The sequence below is a fragment of the Cucurbita moschata genome, unplaced genomic scaffold (assembly GCF_002738365.1).
Source record: "Cucurbita moschata cultivar Rifu unplaced genomic scaffold, Cmos_1.0 Cmo_Scf00008, whole genome shotgun sequence".
Taxonomy (NCBI): Eukaryota; Viridiplantae; Streptophyta; class Magnoliopsida; order Cucurbitales; family Cucurbitaceae; genus Cucurbita; species Cucurbita moschata.
Genome location: NW_019268524.1, coordinates 6,396 through 25,106, shown reverse-complemented (window position 1 = coordinate 25,106; position 18,711 = coordinate 6,396). Strand labels below are relative to the sequence as shown.

The following is an 18,711-nucleotide window of genomic DNA, read 5'->3' as shown; positions in this document are numbered from 1 at the left end:
TAGTTTCACCTAACATCGTAGAGTTTTCGTAATTTTTTTATTTTATTTTATCTTGTTAGTTTTTAGTAGAATTGACCATTATTTAGTTTCACCATATATCGTGGAGAACTCACTCTCTCTTATTGTAGAGTTTATTTTATTTTATTTTATGGGGGTTGTTTACGAAAGAAACAGTTCGTCGCCTTCGATCTCAAGAGTGGAAGAACTTGCCGAATGTACCAAAAGGAGAAGCATTAAAATTAGACTTCGGGTGGGAGCTAGGGTTGCGCCGAGGAGCGGAGAGACGCACTGATCGACTTTCTAGGAATTGAAGAACGCAGTGCCAGAGGTCATGGACGTGGAGCTGAATAATCAGGTAGAGGATGAAAATGAGAATGATTCTTTGTTTGAAGGAATGGTACTCTTCGACCCTTCCGAGTACCCAATCCAAATCCTTCCCACCCCCGAAGACCAAGATAGTGATCATCCTGGTCCAGATATCTCTAATCAGCCTCACCCCCTCAATTCCACAGCCGATAAAGTTACCACTACTGCCAGTAATTCAGCTTCTTCTACGGTAACGATGCCTACTTCATCTTCTCATCTTTCTGAACCCCTTGACGAGGACCTCTTTTCCGACCTCACGCTCGTCACTACCAGTTCCATGCATAAGGGCCAAGCTAAACACCAAACTCAATTCCAGTTAGATCAGAATTCGTTGCAGATCACCGATCCTTCTCAAGTTGCCACAATTATGAATACCCCTGGTTCGGCTGTAGGAGAAGCAACGGAGAGAGACCGAGGAGTCGTCTCAATCTCTCGACAGATTTCAAGAAGGAAAAGGAGACCTGGTTTGCGAATTGGCTATGGCAGAGATGCCCACACCCCAAATCCCTCTCCCGATCTTAATTCTCCGAATTCCAATAATCACACTCATGACGACGATGACAATGACCAGGACCCTGATGCTTTATCTAAGATCCAACCATCTGCTTCTCCACCACAGACTTTAAGCTCTCATAGTTCTTCAGTTGACAAAATGGAATCCCCTAATTTTGTATCTCAAGAAGATGTCATAATGGGATCTCCAAATCAACAAGATGCTAATCGACTTGAAAAAAATAGCGTTGAGACTGAAGTGTGCAATTCACCCGAGTTTAAATTGGAGCAAGTTAGAATCCAGATCTCTGAGAACCTGACTTCTGCTCGTAACTCGGTCGCCTCTGTATCTGCCTCTAGGAAGGATGTTATCCAACGGAGACGCAAAATTATGGATAATCTTAAAATTTCATTAGACAAGTACTCTAATCTTGAAAGGCAGTTAGAGGAAGCATGCGAAGCCGAAGATTTTGAAACCGCAGAAAGGCTCAGCGAGAGCCTAGCTTCTGCTGAGGGAGAAAAACAAGCCTTCCTCAACGAACTAAAAGATGTTGAAGCCTTATGTGATGCAATGGATTCCAGAATGCACGAGGTTCTGGACTTCTTGATTGCGACGGAGGAAAAATGTGATTCTCTGCTCCGAACTTTTGCTACGGTCAGTTTCAAATAGGATTTCTATGTATGTTAATTTCTGACGTCTCAGTATACTCACATACACACACACACACACAACACATTCCGTCTAAAAGAGCTGTAGACTGTAGGCTTCCATCCTTGTCCTTCAAATGATAGGATTTCTTACGATGAAAAATACGAAGGTATTCACAAAATTTTTAAGGGGAATGTTGATTGAATTTCAATGTCTATATGAAATTAAGAAAAATACAACAAATTTTCCTCTGAAGAGAAGGAAGTATTAAGTCACTTTGTTGCTATTATACCCTGATATCTAGTTGACTCATTCATATCTATCTTCATCTTTACGGGCCTCTTGGATCTTCTATTTCCCATTTTATATCATAACGTATGATAGAATAACAGATTTCCAATTTTTATTTTTCATATTATGAAAAATATTGAAAAATACTTTATGATAGAAGATAAATACTTTTTTTTTTCTTTCAAAAAAGAAAAAGAAAAAAGACAAGTATCTTTTTCTTCTTAATATTATGCAAAACGTTAAAATCATGAACAGCAAAGAAGTAGACATTTTCATCTATCGTCAACTTCTTTAACACTGGTAGGAATTGCTATAACCTGCATAATTCCTGAACCTCATCTTTTGAAGTTCTTATTCGCTTCCATTTACACCATGAACTCGTTCCTATTTAAATACACAATTTGTATTACAAGAAAGCTATGTATTAATGAATCAAGTTTTATCGAAGACGGGAATAATTGGTCAAGCCTTTACAAAAAACACACTGCGATTTCTTAAAATAGGGGTACATGTCAAATTCTTTGGTTATGGAGCATTTCAAAGACAAACAGGCCATTGGAGGTTGATTAAAGATTATAAGGATCTGCAATCCACAGCATTCACCAATTTCTAGTTTTTGAAGTTGGTTCCATGTATGGGAAATGACTTCTTAATTATTCTTCCTTTTTGTAGGATGCTGCAAATGATGTTGTCTTGGGCTTAAATACTGCAGAGGCAGAATCTGCAAAAGAACTGGAAAAGTGGCATTTGTCAAATGAAGTCTTGGAGGCCAAGAAGATGGAAACTGAAATCGAGTCACTTATTATTCAAGAGTCTTGCATGGTTTTGAATGATTCTGTTGAACTTTTGGTCGAGGATGACAAAAGAGAGAAAAATGTTCTTTGTCAAAGAAAGGCCGTGTTGACAGATGAACTTGAGAAATTACTGGCTTTGGTGGAAGAAAAGAAGAGGGAGATAGAAGAAAATGATTCTCTGATTGATGCTGTTGAGAAAAGAATTTCCGTCGCAATTCCTGGTTTTCAGCATGTACATTCAAACATGGATGCGAAATATGATTCCTTACAATCAACCCTCTCCCAGTTGCAGTTAGAAAGTCAATCTCTTTCAGTTAAAAGAAGGGAAATTGATGAGTTTCTCAATCTGGAAAAGGACAAAGGAGAGCAGTTGAAGAAAATTGCTCAACTTTCCATAGAAGACGCAGAAGCATACAAAGAAATTGCTAGGCTGAGAAAATTTCTGATGTCTAACATCTTGAAAATAAGGGAAGATAAAGCTAGTCTTTCTCAATCTGAAGATAAGCTCTCCAAGGATGTTCAAATGCTACAGCAAGAGTTTCATTCTGCAAGTTCTTCTCTCCAGGTTAGTTCCGCTACCTATTTTCCAAGGGGCTTCCTTCTTCTTTATCACTTTCCACATGATGGAAAAAGGTTTGATGGAGGAGGTACTACCGTGGAGCTTCCATATCTTGTGAGATTCTTAACATTTTTTCCTTTTCACAAGAAGTTTGTATATGCTCAGGACAAATGGAGTGTCCTATTTGATAAGTAGTTGTTAGGTATCCAGTTTTAGAAATACAGCAAAAAAGACCAAGCACAATCTGACTAGTAAAGTTGTACTTCTTTTCCAAAGTTCTCTAATGACGTAGAGTAAATTCTAGAATAGTTAGTTATGGGTTAGTTAGGCTGTTTGTTAGTCATAACCAGTTAGTATACCAGCTGATAGTAGGTTATTTGGTATGTTAGGAATCTGTTAGTTTGAACACTCTTGTATTTTAAATGTGAAAAATTTACTATTGATGTATGAAGTTATAAAAATAAAAATAAAAAAGAAAAAGAAAAAGGGAGAAAAGCTCTAAGCCGATGGAGTTACAATGAACTTTTTCTATTAACAGAGAGGAGGAGCTATAACAATTGAAAAGAGATGAGTGTTTACACCAAAAGCATGATCCTTGTCATTGAAAACCCTTTGGTTCCGTTCAATCCAAGTAGCCGAAAAGAAAGCACAAATGAGATTCATCAAAAGAATCATTTTAACTTCTTTGGAAGGGTGGCCAAGAGCATAGTTGAGGAGGCAGTTTGGTTCCTTTGTTAAAGGTGTTGACCAATTAAATAGAAAAGTACTTCCATAATTTTGCAATGTAGGAAGATGACTTTGGGTCTCCACCTTTTTCTAATGGGGAGCAATGAGGAGGTAGAGAGATAAATGATAGTTTTTTTTCTGTTGTGGCTGAGGTCCCGAACAAAGAATCTAATCTTTTTTGTGAAGTGGTCCTTCCGAATTAATTCATATAGGAGGGTCTATGTTCCTCCTCCATTACTATCAATGTCTTTCAAGAGAGATTTTGTAGAAAAGGAACCTTTGTTATCCAGCTTCCAAAGCGAAAGGTCCTCCTAGGTGTAAACCAATAATTTCGCTGTTCCCCTCTCTGTAGTAAGTTTCTGTAGAGTCAAAGAGGGACAAGAAGTTAGTAGAGAGGTTTGGTGGGGTTGCTTGAATAAGCGTAAGCCTCCTCATTTGGATATATGAGAGCTCCTCCATAACAGTAGCCTCCTTTTCAATTTTTAAACTTCTCAACAATTTGTGCACATAAAGAGGTTATATCAGGGTTTCCATTCAAAGGGAGGTCTAAGTATGCATTTGGCCAAGAACCCACCTTCATTAGTATTTATAGGCAGTGGAAGCATCCTCACTTTTTATTTGTATTGAGGACAGTCAGTTCTGACTTTTGATTTTAAATGAATGTGTCAAACAGCCTAAAGCTAGGTACTTGAAGGGAAATAATCCCATAACACCCATTAGATAGTGGTTTAAACAGCCTCCAACGGCTAGTTTCTAATAAACAAAAGTGAATGTACCAAACTCTGGTTATAACTCACTAAAACCAGCCTAATCCATTTCAAACCACTACACCAGAGAACTAATTGATAAAGTTAGGCTATGCTTGAATTACATCACTTCCTTAAATACTTCAACCGAATTGAAGAGATTGTAGAGCTAAAGCCCAATCTTCAAAGGATGAGAAAAGTTTTTCGTGCATTTTTTCAAGGTATGATGGTGAGTAACATTGTTTCTTCGCACTTTTGAGAGCCATAAGCCTCACATCTTCTTGCAATTATTGTTCTTAAGGTTGCATGACTTCATTTGGTGAGAATGATCAACCTACCCTTGGAGTGTTCGAGTCCTAGGCAAAGGATTAGTTTTCGTATCTTGGATCTTTGATCCTCACGCTAATTTACATCTTATACATCTTATACATCTTATCCTATCCCTTGGGGTTGAAACCTTGGTTTGAGGTTTTTGTGATTTGAGTTTCCTAACTCCTCGGTGTTCTTACCTCAATTTTCCAAGGGTTTTGTCCCCAATTTCCTTCCTCTTATCTAGGTCTCCCGCTTGGTCATAATCCTAAAAGCTTCTTGTTTTGGAATTCTGGAATTCTGTTGTTGATATGGTGTGTAAAAGACTTGCTTTTTGGAAGAGGTTTTTTCCCCAAAAGAGGCAGAGATCTCTCATTAGCTTTCTCTCTCTTTAGAGCCCTTTGTGTTTTTCCCCAAAAGAGGCAGAGATCTCTCATTAGCTTTCTCTCTTTAGAGCCCTTTGTGCTGTGCATAAGAGTTTAGAAAAGCTGATGAGGGATTTGTTAGGATTACCCTAACAAGAAGTACACACAATCGAATTGTATTACAATATCAATAGCCTTCTGAGAGGGCTATGCCTCTCCTAAAGTCCCTACACTAAGAAAATACCAAATTTTAACCCCTTTCTAAGAACCCTAACTCCCCTATTTATAACCAAGTCACCCTTCACTAGTTACCACTATGCCCTTACTAATAGCTTAATATTCCCAATATATCCCGTAATAGCAACCATTACAAGCATTAAACAAAATATCCACTGCCAAAAGAAACAAAAATAATAATAAGAAAGAAATGTGTTATATCTCTAGTCGAGATTCAACATTCTCAAAAATTTGTTCTGATTTCATTTTTAATCTCTTTTTAATCACTGGAATAATTATTGCACCATCTTTAATTAGACGGCCACAACATGCTGTGTTCGGCTCCCACATAACAAATAATGCAGTTATTCTCTCGTCATCATATGATTCTTGTTGTTTAGCTAACAGACAATCATAGGTCTCCATTAAATAAATCTGCAAGTAGTGTTCTCTAGATAACCATCTTTCCATTCCTCTGCCCCCTAGTTTTTTGTGGCTTTCGTGCCCCGCCCATCCCAGTTCTCTGCCCAACCATTTTCTTTGTCGTCCACCGCTTCCAAAACCCATTTCAAATCCATCATGCTGTGCATTTAAAGAAATAGCAGAAAATTCATTCCCACTTTTCAGATATGAACTTTGGCCTGAGATCTTCAATCCTTTTCATTAATCACCATAGCCTTTTCTTGAGTTGGTATACCCCTTCAAATCGTGGTACACGTTATTACCTACCGGTGCCCACAACCCTATAAACTGTTGATGCATGGTTGCAATCAGTTGTAACTGTCCCTCAGCTCTTTGAACAATCTCTCTATCGTGGATACATCTGTTTTGCCACTTCTTCACTTGCCAACCTTCTTGCTCATGCAATGTACTCATTGGATTCTGTCGTTCCATTCTTGCCAAATCTTGAAAATATTCAAATTGAATTGATTCAAGGTATGTAAAATCCTTCAAATGTGAGCTGAGTCAAATTTTTAACAAAAAGTTTGATCTTGGAGATGAACCGGGTCGGGCAAATTCTGGGGGAGAAACACAACTCGTGAGTGGGACTGCTTAAAGAAGGATGGGTATGGTTCCTTGTCAGGATTCGTAAGTCTTGGGACACAAGAGGAAAAAAATTCTGTTGGCGGACATTGGCTTAGGTCGTGCAAGCATTGGATCAAACGTGTTTTTTTTCCATCTTTTCACATGTGACATTGTAGAGCACTTGGTTGCAGCTGCCACCTCATTTGCTCGCATCATCTTCTTCGTTCATATTAGTTGTGCCTTCTTCCCCGTCGCTGTACGATTATGCTGAGGGTTCCAAAAATCTTTGGTTTTATCACTTGTAATGGGTAAAAATGAATCGCACAGCTACTCTCTTCAAATGCATCTTCTTTTTCGAATGACACTTGCCTTCAAATGCATTTTTTTTTCCAGGATTTTCTCCTTAGCTAAGCTATTCATAAAATACAACTTGCCATTATCGCCCCAAACTATCTTTCATTACAAAGCAATCTCTGTCTCTCTGGTTCCTCCTCTCATAGATTTCCACGATTGGAGTTTTTTTCTTTTTCAAAATTCTGTGGATTGGTTTGCTTTTTTGAACGGTTCATTTATTTTTTATGCATGGACTTCATTTATTTTTTATGCATGGACTTCATTTATTTTTTATGCATGGACTTTTGTATTATTATTATTATTTTTTCGTTGAACAAGAAACAAAGCTTGTTTCTTTTCACCGAATAAAGGAAAAGTCTCACTTTTCTTTAATGCATGGACTTCTATATTTATGTAATAGGGTTTGCATTTGTTTTCCTTCTATTAATCTTTCTTTCTAATTGTTTGAAGGAATTATCTTCAAGAAAATCACACATCCAGCAAGACATAGTTTCCTCAAAACAAAGAATTTCTTTCATTGACAAGAGAGTACCTGAGTTGGAAGCGGAAAAGAAAGTTGCTGCTGCCGGTAGAAATTTCAAAGAAGCTGCTCGAGTTGCTGCTGAGGCTAAATCTCTCAGTAATGAAAAAGATAGCATCTGTATTGACATAGACAGAGCTTTATTAGACCTGGAGAAACTTGAGGAAAAGACAAGAGACACAATGAAATGGTTGCAGGAGACTGAGGTTTCGATTCAATCGAAGGAAAAAGAAGTAGCAAAAGCTAGATTCAAGAGGTTGCTTTTGATTGCTGGCGCAGCAGCAGCAGAAGGAGCTGCTGCTCTGGAGTCGGGTGACACTGGAGAAGCTAACCTTCTATTGGCAGAGGCCGAAGCAGCTCGTTGTGAAGCCAAGAAACTTCAGCCAATATATAATTTCCATGAGGACGAGCTTTCAACTATTCCTAAACACTTCATCTCTGCGGAACTTGTGTTCAATCTAGGTCGTGAGAAATTAGCAGACTTGGTAGCATCCATTTGTCATCCAGAAAATTGAGTTTTCGATGATGTGTAATTTTGGTGCTTGTCATTCAATGAAGGAGCTCGACAATGGGAATATTGGTGTTTGTTATTCATTGAGTATCACATATCTCATCAGTGGTGCAGGAGCTCGTCCAGCCTGACTCTATGGTCACTTATGTACTCCCTTCTGCCTCGAGATTTTCTCCAATTCTGGTATCATTAAAGTCGCTGTCGTGATGTAGACGCATGCAGCTTCGTAATGCCACATCTTTTTGTTGTTTCGTTTTGAGTTTGATTGACACGGGAGCTTCATCAGAAAGGAAGAATTTGGAAGTGACATTCCTGATCTACTTTCCGTTCAAAGCTGAGATTTCAGAATGCAGCAAGGTTTGGATGGAAGCTGGCAGAACCCTTTGCGCGTTAACCAAGTTCTTTGACTAGAGAAAGCTCTCTATGTGCCCGAGGAAGGACAACGAAAGTGATCTGAATCCTGCTGGTCTCTTCTCTTCCAGGTTTGGAACGAGTGTACATGACATGCAATGTGTTCAAGTGTATTTACTCTTTTGTCTTTTCTGTTTCTGGAAATGCGTTTTTTTTTTATCCTTGATGTCGGAGATTGATGTTTATTTGGTTTTCTGAGATTTCAAAAGAGATATTTTTAATTTATGAGGTTTTAGAAAAAGGTTCTAAATGATTTCAGAGTTGGGAGTTTATCATTTGTTGATTTAAAACATGAGGGGGCATTGATGAGGTGACAAAATAACAAATAAAAAAGAAAAAACAAAAGGTTCCTCATTCCAAAACAAAAGAGTAACAATTAATGAAGACCTGAAATTCCTAAAATTGACTAAATACCGCTTGTGGCGATGATAACTTTATCAGGCTGAATTGGAAAATTGGCACTATTCTTCAAATTAGCCCAACGAACTACTATCAAGGCAACATTAAAACAAGACCGACAACAAAATGATCACCATTTTTTTTTAAGTTCTTAACTATCAAGTATAATGGCAGGTGAACCTCTGCCCCATTTGGATCGGTAGGAGATTGTCCAAATATCATTTCAATACTCTTCAAAATATCGATCAATGAATATATGAAATGCTTAGAAAAATGTTTTATCATTTTCAAGGTGAAAAACATATACCAAACAAGGTGACCCAATCATCTTTTAAGGTTCGTCAATTCTAGAATTTCCTTCTCTTGAAGAACAATTCTTGAGTTACCGTGAAGTTTTCATTAAAGTGATGCTCTACAATTTCATCTTCATTTCTCCTATGAATCTTACCAAAAAAAAAAAAAAAACCATTAAAGCACAAGTTTAAATATGAATCACATACCTATTAATTTCCCTCGTCAACAAGTGATGAAATGGTTGAAAATTCTACAAATTCAACTTCAACCTATGTTTCTAAGAAGGCCACTTTTATTCTCTTATCAATGCACGTGTTTTTTTACTAGTAATTCAAAACGGACGAAAGGAACCAAGCCGATCGGTTCGAATTATAACCTTTAAGACCGAACTGAATCGACCGAGTCCCGGTTTTAACCGACCGACTCAAATGTAAGTTTTGCGTTTGGTTTAGGGCTTCTCTAATGTGGGCACTTCCTTCGACTGTCGGCCAGTAGCCACCATCGTTCCATCTCTCTCTGTCTCTCGCATTTGCCGTCTCACTTACACAGCTGCCGTTGCCGTCGACTACTAAGCCACCGTCTCTGTCGACTACTAAGCCACCGTCTCCGTCGACTAATCAGCGACTGTCGCCGTCGCTCCCTGTTGGAACCTTTACTGGTCGGGAGAAGGGACGCGTTTAACAAATAACCAACCATTCATCACAACAAGGGACCAGCCGTCTTCTGGGACTTTTTTTTGTGCTAATATTGCAGGTAATCTCACTTACGAAGGGCTTAAGCTGATTTATTCAATGGGCCCAATAATGAATTTGTTGTTCTTGTGATGGGAAATTGTGGCTGGCTTTAAACTGGGGTTTTTGTTGCTGTTCTTTTGTTCCCTTTTGTTTCTTCTTCTTCTCCTTTAGAAGATTCATTTTTGTATTAACTGATTGCTTCTACAGTCGCTTTCCCTTGCACTAGAGGAACAAAACACAAAAGTCTAAAATTCAGATGGTTATTTTGAATTCATCAAATCGAGTGCAATCGAAGACCGTTGACTAGGATTTCTTTGGGTTTCAATCAGAGACCAACACATCTTCAGGCACTGGGTGTTCAGAACGAAATTCGAATCCCAAACTTCTTGAATCAAAGTCTCTCTTCTCAAAAGCCATCGATTCCTCTACCCATCTGATTCTTCTTCATCAAATCATAATTCAGAAAGATTTATTGAAAATCGCTCTGAACATTTTTTTCCTTGGTTTAGATCCCATTTTGGTCTCCGAACTTTTACATTTTTTTTATTTCTTAGTTCAACTTTCAAAATGCCGATTAGTCTCTGAACTTTTGAAAGCGCCTATTTTAGTCTCTGTTGTTAATATTCCGTTCGTAAAGATTTCATGATGTTCCCTCTGCTTCCATATGCTGGTTGAACACCTAGCCAGTCGTTATGGTAGTCTTGGACTTGTAGCATCAAGATGCTTCACCATCACAGTGCAAGACTTCCTTTATAGCTCCAATTGTACGCATACCAAATAGTTCCTCCACTGCCCTCAGTAATTGCACTAAGCACTATAACCCTTTGCCTCACCTTCACAGATATAAGATTGCCACTCTCTTATTCTTTTGGCATGTCTTTGATTTCTTTCAAAGACACTTCTGGGCTTTGATATTTTGATTTATTTTTATGTAGCTTGAAATTTTCCTTTCCCCTCGATTCAATTTTTGATTGTGGAAGCTGCGGAATATAATTGTGGCGCTGATTAAAAAGCCCCAAAATTGCGAAATTTTCCAGCTGACCACGTTTGCTTCTTGCCTAAGATTCACTGTCATTGTTGTTGGGAATAAAATCAGTTTTCCGGCAGTGGGATTTAGAATTAATTAAACAATGAAACATTCTGGCCTCCTGCAGATACATTTTTTCCTTTTGGAAATTCCAAGATCATAAAGATGATGACTAGTTGAATATCTTTAAATATAATAATTTTGATTTACTTAAACCTCTTTTAAAGGATAGATAAAAAACTGAACCAAACTAAATATAAGTACCCCTTGGCATCTAAAATCTAATAAAAATGACACAAAAGATAGGAAAAAAATAAAATGAGAAGAAATGTCATTATTTTTAGGTATGCTCATCTCATAGTTCGCTGTTATGCCTCTTTATCTTTCTCACTTTTGTCTTTCCTTGTCCTTTCTAGTAATATTTCAACTTTTATCTATTAAAATAAGTATATTGAATCGTCTCTCTTTCTCTTTATCAAGCTTTTTTCAGCGTTGGAGAGAAAGTCTATATGCTGTTAGATTCTACTCCGTGAGTTAAGAAATGCCAAGGTTGGTATGGGTCTAACTCATATTAGTCCTTAAATGGACGAAGTTGACGGTAAGAGACCTCCTTCCCCTCCTCTTTATATACAGGCTAAAATGATAGGAACATGTGGCTTTTATTTTAAATCTTTCATTTTACTGGTTCAATTCCTTATAACTATATTTATGCTCGTTAGGAGGAGGAGGTGGAGGAGGAGGTGGGCCAAGAGTCTAGTAGGAAAGGGCAACTTAGGAAGGTAAATAGAGACTTAGTCGAGCTACCAAGTGTGAATGGGGTCCGAGCAGAATAGAATCCCTCAACAAGAACGGGTATGCATCCCCTCCCCACAAATCATTATGCTTGTTTATTGCTCGAGAATATTGTTGTTTTTGCACATTGTTTCTTATACCAGTAGATTTAGAGTGCTCCAATCCCCATTTTGCTTGTTTAGGATTTGGATTTACTGCGTAAGCAATGGCATTCTTTTTCACGGCCTTTTCTTTCCTAGATCTAGGGTTCACCCCTCTATTTCCTAGCAATGTACCAAATCCATGTTTCTACCAAATTATTTTACAAATGTGGATTCCATGTACTTGATAGTTTTTTATATAGATCTTTGTTAGTTTTACAGCTTTGACTAATGGGCATCACCTTCTTGTTGTGATTAGGTTTGTGGTCATTCCACTTTATGCTTATTATTCCTTTGTTTTAGTTTCTTTTCATGTAAGGAGCCACTTTTCGAGGGACTTGAGCCACTGACCGTTACTAACATGGAAAATAAGTAAAAAATGCGTAAAATCTAAAACATTTGAACACGTGCATGCACTTTGAAATTTGATTAAAATAATAATTAAAATTTTTGCTTTTATAAAGAAACAAGAAAAGACCACTAAAATACTACACTACAAGATCGAACTATTTAAAATACATGAAATACAAGATTTAAAGGGAAGTATAAAGGAACTTCCGACTCAAGTGTGATGAGACTCCCTGTAGCCAACAACCCATGTGTGCCTCTGCCTCGAACTATGTCAAGCTCTGCCTGAAAAGAAAGTTGAAGTGGTAAGGATGAGTATATAAAATATTCTCAGTAAGCAGCTTGTTGGTAATTCATATTTTGTTATTAAGTCTTATTGATCTTGTTCATACATTCGGTATCTTATTCTCTTTTGGGGATTCGTTCTCCCGTATAAGCTTTTCCTAGACCTCCCGCCCTTGGAATGTTCTTAGGTCTTCTAAGTCTCCTAATTAGTCGTTTATGCTAGTCTCTCATCATCATTGTCATATCTTAGAGTCCTTGAGGCGCGACCTCGGTATAAATCTCGTAGGGCTCATGCATATTAAGGCTCGACCAACTCTAAGGTGCAACTATGGACCCCTATTGCTCATGATAGGTTCACCAAAAGGAAGCTAACGGACAAGCTTCCTAATAGTCCCCACAGGGCACAAATCATAAAAAATCATATGCCAGTTCTATGGTTATCTGAACCCTTGACAATTGAGTCAGGTTTATGATGAGGGGCTAGTTGGCGAGCTCCTACCGTCCCTGTGTAATTGCATAAAATCACATGCATGAACAATAATTATAACCAATTTACAAGGTGCAACTGTGGACCACTGCTGCTTATGGCCGGCTCACTGCAGGAAGCTAACTGGCCAACTTCACAGTAGTCCCCAAATGGTACAATCATAAATCATAAAATATCATAAGGCAGTTCTATGGTAATCTAAACCCCTGACAATCGAGTCAGGTTCACAACTAGGGGTTTGTTGGCGTACTCCTAACTGTCCTCGTATAACCGCATACATCAGAAACATATGAAATAGAGACATAGCATAGCGATCTAAGCATGGATACCTATTCATAAATTTCAGTTCATAAGATAGTGCGTACGCGTTTTAGTAACATACATAATAACATTCCACATATGTTATCTTAGCTCATTTTATGCACAACCATTTATAAGCGGCTTCCTATAGCATGCTTCATATCATACTAAACAGTTCATTCCTCGATAAATGTGCACCATAACGTTTAATGTGCTCTTACATAGATCAAACCAACTCATTGCATGCTCAAATTTATATGACATGCTTCTCATATCATATTTTCATGCATGCTATGAGCATAGCTAAATCCTAAATTCTGAGGTGCCACTTACTTGGAAAGCGTAACATTTGGGTTTGCGTCTTTAGGGGATTCCAAAAATTGTCAAACTCCTTAAATAACTCTTACATTGATATAAATCGGTCAAAACGGTGCCAAAGTCGGAGGTAAAACGAGTAAATTACGCAAAAAGAGGCAAAATCGGGTTGGACTGCCCGAGTTGGGTTGGGCCGCCGAGTTGACCCGCCCACGGGTCGGCCACTCGGGTTGGGCTATCCGCGGGTCGGGCCTGTGGGTTGGACCCATCCTTTTCCTCCAAATTTTTTTTTCTTTCTTTCTCTTTCTTTATCTTTTTCGCTTCTTTTCTCTTTTTTTTTTCTTTTCTCTTTCCTCCTCTCCTTCTCCTCCCTCTTCCTCTCTTGAGAACCTCCTTCTTCCATTTCTTCTCTTTTGCTTCTTCTTCTTCCCTTTTTTTCTTCTTCTTCTTTCATAATCATTTTTTTCCCTCTTATTCTTTTTCTTTCCCTCATCTCTGCGCTTGCCGGATTTCCTCCTCCCTTTCTCGCACTCGCCCTTTGTCGTACAAGTCAAAACTCCAGCTGTTTTCTTCAACAAAGTCTAGATTGTCCTCTTGCGAACCTATAGCAATTGAAATTGGGTGAACTCATGGAGGGTAGGGGACGAATGTAACTGTAGAAGCTCTCAAAACTCATGAATGTACCTTGGCGTTCTCCCTTCGTTCGACTTTTCGTTTTGGCTTGCTTCCATCCAAAATTGCCAACGAATGCCCGTGGATCTAGAGCTTAAGTTCTCCCAACAAGCGTGGGTTTTGGTCTTCAACCTCCGGTGCCTTCTCCCTTTGACAAATTTGAGTCCTTCTTCCTTCCGCAGCCAGCAAGCCATCTTAAATCCACCCTTACCTCCCTCTGTTCTCACTCAAAGAGGGATGGGACGGAGGTCTTACTCTTTCATATATGCACACACTTTGAACTTTGAACTTGCTCTTTCGGTTAATCATACTTTGAACTTACTCATTCGGTTAATTATACTTTGAACTTACTCTTTCATATATGCACACACTTGTAATGTACGTGAATCCTTCAAGGTGAGATGCATTTGACTTATTCGAGAATCAAGTTCAGTCGTTGGTCCTTTTACTATTAGCAAATATTTAATTTTGCATTAATTACATTATAAAGTAATTAATTCTTCCTACATATGAATCCGACAAGCACGTACATTTAAGTATTATTTTAGCATCACAATTGTTTTTTTTTAATATATAAACCAAGCTTTTATTAAGAAAACATGAAAGAATATGAGGGGTAACCCCATGAGTCGAGATAAAGGACAGGGCTCAAATCAAGCTAGATGAACCCTGCAGATAATTACTAAAGTTCTTATGCATTGATGCCTAGAGGGAGACGTGAAATATGAAAAGAGACCAAACTTGCTTCCTAGTTTGACCCTTCCCCTCTAAACATATGATTGTTTATCTCTTCTCGAACACCTCACAAGGGTTAAGAATTCAAGTACGAAGATCCCTCCTCTTGGGACAAGCAAATGAATCCCCTCAATAAAGATAAAATGGTCAAAATATCCACATTAGAAAGCAAATCGTTAAGGTGACCCCTAACCTAAGCAAGAGACTAACACGGATCCCTCATGAAGAAACAAGTCATTTCTCATCCCTGCTCATGCTTGTTATAACAGTTCCTTATGGGAGGCTACTAGACTGGTCTTTCCCTTTTAGGTAATGGTTAGTTTAACCCAAGGTCAAGAGAGGTGGAACCTTCCAAGGAGGAAAGGACGTAAGCCATTAAATGAAGCCTCATGGAAGATAGATGGTAAAGATGAGAAAATAAAGAGTAAAGAGATCTATCATCCAAACTAACGTCCTTCCCATAAGTGTTCACCCCACCACATTCTCAAACATTGAGAGAAAAGAAAGGGAACCCCTAAAAGAATAACTTCCCACAAATGTTTGTAAGTGCCTTTTGAATGCTACTCGAGAGGGTGCTAACATCACAGTTAATCAATGTTCATTATATTCTTCATACGAATCTTTATTCATCATATGAAGAAGCTTCAAGAGAATATTCCACGCTAAACAAGTAGCATAACATAATTGTCTTATGATCTTGTTGTTAGGAACCTGAAGTAGCGGACTAGTTTGACTTTTGGGTAATTTCAAGAATGCCCGTGTGTCCTAGTGGGATTTATATTTCAAAGAAGTTGCTTGTGGTACTTTGTGATTGTTGAGTATTTATGATGGCGAAAGCCTTCTTTTGAATTGGTTGGTTGGAAATTGATTAGAGAAGTTTTTGAAGGATGCTAGCTATTAAACCGTATTTGGGAGAAATTAGAATTATAGGCGTCTCTATCTAATATTTGTTATGCCTTTTTGTATATACAATATTCTTTCATCCATTCTAATTAGAGTAGTTCTTTTACAACCCTTGTGTTTTTATGTTTTCTATAATTTTTTTCTTTCCTTTTTTGGTTGAAAAAAGAAACATAAGAGATACATATCATGTATCTAGGAAAAAGTGAAATTCAAGGATGAGAAGAAGAGTATGAATTTTTTTTAAAAACTAAATAACTTCCCATTGATGTATAGAAAGGAAGGAAAAACGTTAAGGATACAAGTTGCCAGTGGGAACACGACAGACCAGATAAGGAAAAATAAGCCCTAAAATACCGGAGGATAAAATGATTAAAAAAACTAGTGAGACAATAAAAAATACAGCAAAAGATTTGAAATAAAGAGCTCCCACTTTGGCTAAAAATGTAGGAACTTCTTCGGAGTGGAAGTATAACAAATACTCAAGAACTTGAAACTTAGAAAAGCAACTCGAGAAAATGAAGCTGAGAAAAGATATTTTTTGAAGAAACACTTCTTGCATTGAAAGAGTTATTAGACTAATGCAAGCCTTTGAAACCTTCCAAAATCCTCTAGAATGCCAAAGAAGGATCTTCGTTGAGGTGTATAAAATTTTACCAATACCCGCCAATATAACCAAATCGAGAACACAATTCAATCAAATTCAAACTCATCCATATTCAGTTGTTAATAAAACTGATTTTCTTATTCTGAAAAGCACATTGGACTGGAAAAACTTAAAACCGAATGCTTTGAAGCTTTCCGCAACCAAAAGCTATAAAAGAATCTTGAATAAGGGAATAAACAAAAAGAACAACTTAACCTTTTTCTGAGTTGGGAGTAGGGGAAATTTCATGCATATGACGACTGCAAATCTCATTAAGAGGTGAAATTTTTAGGAATCAAGATGGTGGACTCCACCAGAAAATCTTCTTTGACCGGGTCATCCATAAACTTTGAAGAAGCTATAACATTTTTCGAAAAAAGGAGGGTCGAGGATTGTTCAAGATTGTCATGGATTTTCTGATCAATTTCCAATTTCTCATTTCTTAATGATTCAGCATCAGAGTCGATAAATGGTGAAAAAAATGATAGAGCATCTGAAATCTTAGAGGAAAACGGTACACCATTTTCTGAATTAAGTTTGAACTTGGAATGGAGAATGATGAATTAGCAAAACCATGAGCAAACATCTTCAATAAAATTTGGATTAGTCTCTAAAATTTATGTACTTATTTTATTTGATCATAAGACCAAATGAGAATCAGTTGCATTTATTGAGATAATAGGATCTGACTGCATAGGCATACAAAATTCCATTGACTTGATAAAATTTGAAGAGTCTGGAACCATGAAAGACAAATAGTTAAATGCATTTTTTCTTTTATAAAATTTCGAATAGTGGCCTCGTTAATAACCTTGACTATTAGGTGTTCACTTCCAATATTTCAATCTCAATCATTTCCATTTAAAGCTGGTCCAATAAAACCGGGGGAAATAACACCTTTGAAGATGAGGACTGTTACTGATCATGCAAGAAACCGCCATTTAATCCTTTGTGTCCCACAAAGTTATTGTTGCTTGGAGAACCAAGGCCATCCACATCATTGATCGTATCATGAACGGAAGGGAACTTTGAATAATGGACCCCTGCCATCAAATCATCTTTGTTTGTGATAGTGAATCCTTCATCTTCCATCACCTGCTTAATTTTCCTTATATCCACGAAGTTTGAAGAGTCTCTAATGGACAAAACACCATGATTTCTTGGGAAATTAATACAATGGCTGAGGAAATTAGTTGTTTGGGAAATTAATGTTTACCAGACCACTGAAAGTGTTGCCCTATTGCTTCAAAAAAGAACGTTTTCAATATGACAAACGTAAATTCTTTAAAAATATTCATCCTCTGTAGCTCTTTATACACTCAAGGTGGGAGTGTTTCTTGTTGTACAAGCTTTCTTCCACCTGGGTAAGGCCAAATAGTACATTTTGAATGCCAATCATTGGATGAACCAAATTTAGACCGCTAGTTGATCCCAAAATCCTTTCTAAATTTCTTATGAAAAATCGAGCAAACTGGAATTTGTCAAAGCTCAACCATAGAGCATTCAAACCGGAATAAGAGGGAGGTTAGAAGAAGAATCTTCTTTTTGTTCACATTTTCGATGAAAAACTTGTCATTTTTACATTCAATACGAAAATCAATATTATGCATGTACTAACTCATCACTACCGTTGAACAAAAAAAAAAAAAAAAAAAAAAAAAAAAAGAAAAAAGAAAAAAGAAAATCGATCGACTTTTAATTATGAAATCTTGATAAGAAAAATCTATGAGAATATCACATACTAGGAGAGCTGATAGCTGGAAGGTTGAACGAAGAAAATGCAGATAACTATAAAAGGGCAAGCAACGGTTGCAGTCAATGAGTTGGTGCTGTGTGGTTAGGGAAGGAAGAGCAATTGAGTGATGGGAGAATTAGAAGAAGAATAGAAAGAAAAAGAAGAAAAAGGGGTTAATGAACAAAGGTAGAGTGGTCGATGGAATGGATGGGGAATGGGTGAGGAAAGAAAGACGGGAAAGACGTTGACATGAGTCATGGGAATGGTAGAGATGTCCATTTAATCCTAAAGGCCTGAGTACTCATCTCGTATAGGAGGGGGAATCTTGTACACAAGGAATGGAGGAGGGAGTAGGGATGGAGGAGTTGAGTTGATGTTGTATTATTGAAATTTAAGTATAAAAATTTATGTTACTTGAACATTATAATTGTATTTTTGCTTATGGTATATTATTATTTTTATTGTGATAATTTGTAACTTTTCTTTAAATAGTTATGTTGAGGATAATCCATTTAGAAGTTTTTTTTTTTTTTTTTTTTTTTTTTTTTTTTTTTTTTTTTTTTTTTT

General features: G+C 37.4%; 2 protein-coding genes across 3 annotated transcripts in view; both read left to right on the top strand.

Annotated features, from left to right (window-relative positions):
* The first annotated feature begins 106 nt into the window (after window positions 1-106).
* Window positions 107-8,569, top strand: LOC111446317 (centrosomal protein of 83 kDa). Its single transcript, XM_023085077.1, has 3 exons — window positions 107-1,513; window positions 2,471-3,157; window positions 7,344-8,569. Exons 1-3 carry the CDS (start codon window positions 332-334, stop codon window positions 7,926-7,928), a joined length of 2,454 nt encoding a protein of 817 aa, XP_022940845.1. The 5' UTR covers window positions 107-331; the 3' UTR covers window positions 7,929-8,569.
* A 905-nt stretch (window positions 8,570-9,474) lies between these two features.
* The window catches only part of LOC111446304 (uncharacterized protein At1g76660), a 14,308-nt gene continuing 5,071 nt past the window's right edge, over window positions 9,475-18,711 (top strand). Inside the window, exons 1-3 of one of the 2 annotated variants that reach the window (XM_023085057.1) lie at window positions 9,475-9,781; window positions 11,280-11,387; window positions 11,509-11,641. In XM_023085057.1, the coding sequence (XP_022940825.1) occupies window positions 11,603-11,641 (39 nt within the window). In that variant the 5' untranslated portion in view covers window positions 9,475-9,781; window positions 11,280-11,387; window positions 11,509-11,602. Of the gene's footprint in view, window positions 9,782-11,269; window positions 11,388-11,508; window positions 11,642-18,711 lie in introns of both variants that reach the window. The other variant, XM_023085056.1, reaches the window with a different exon arrangement.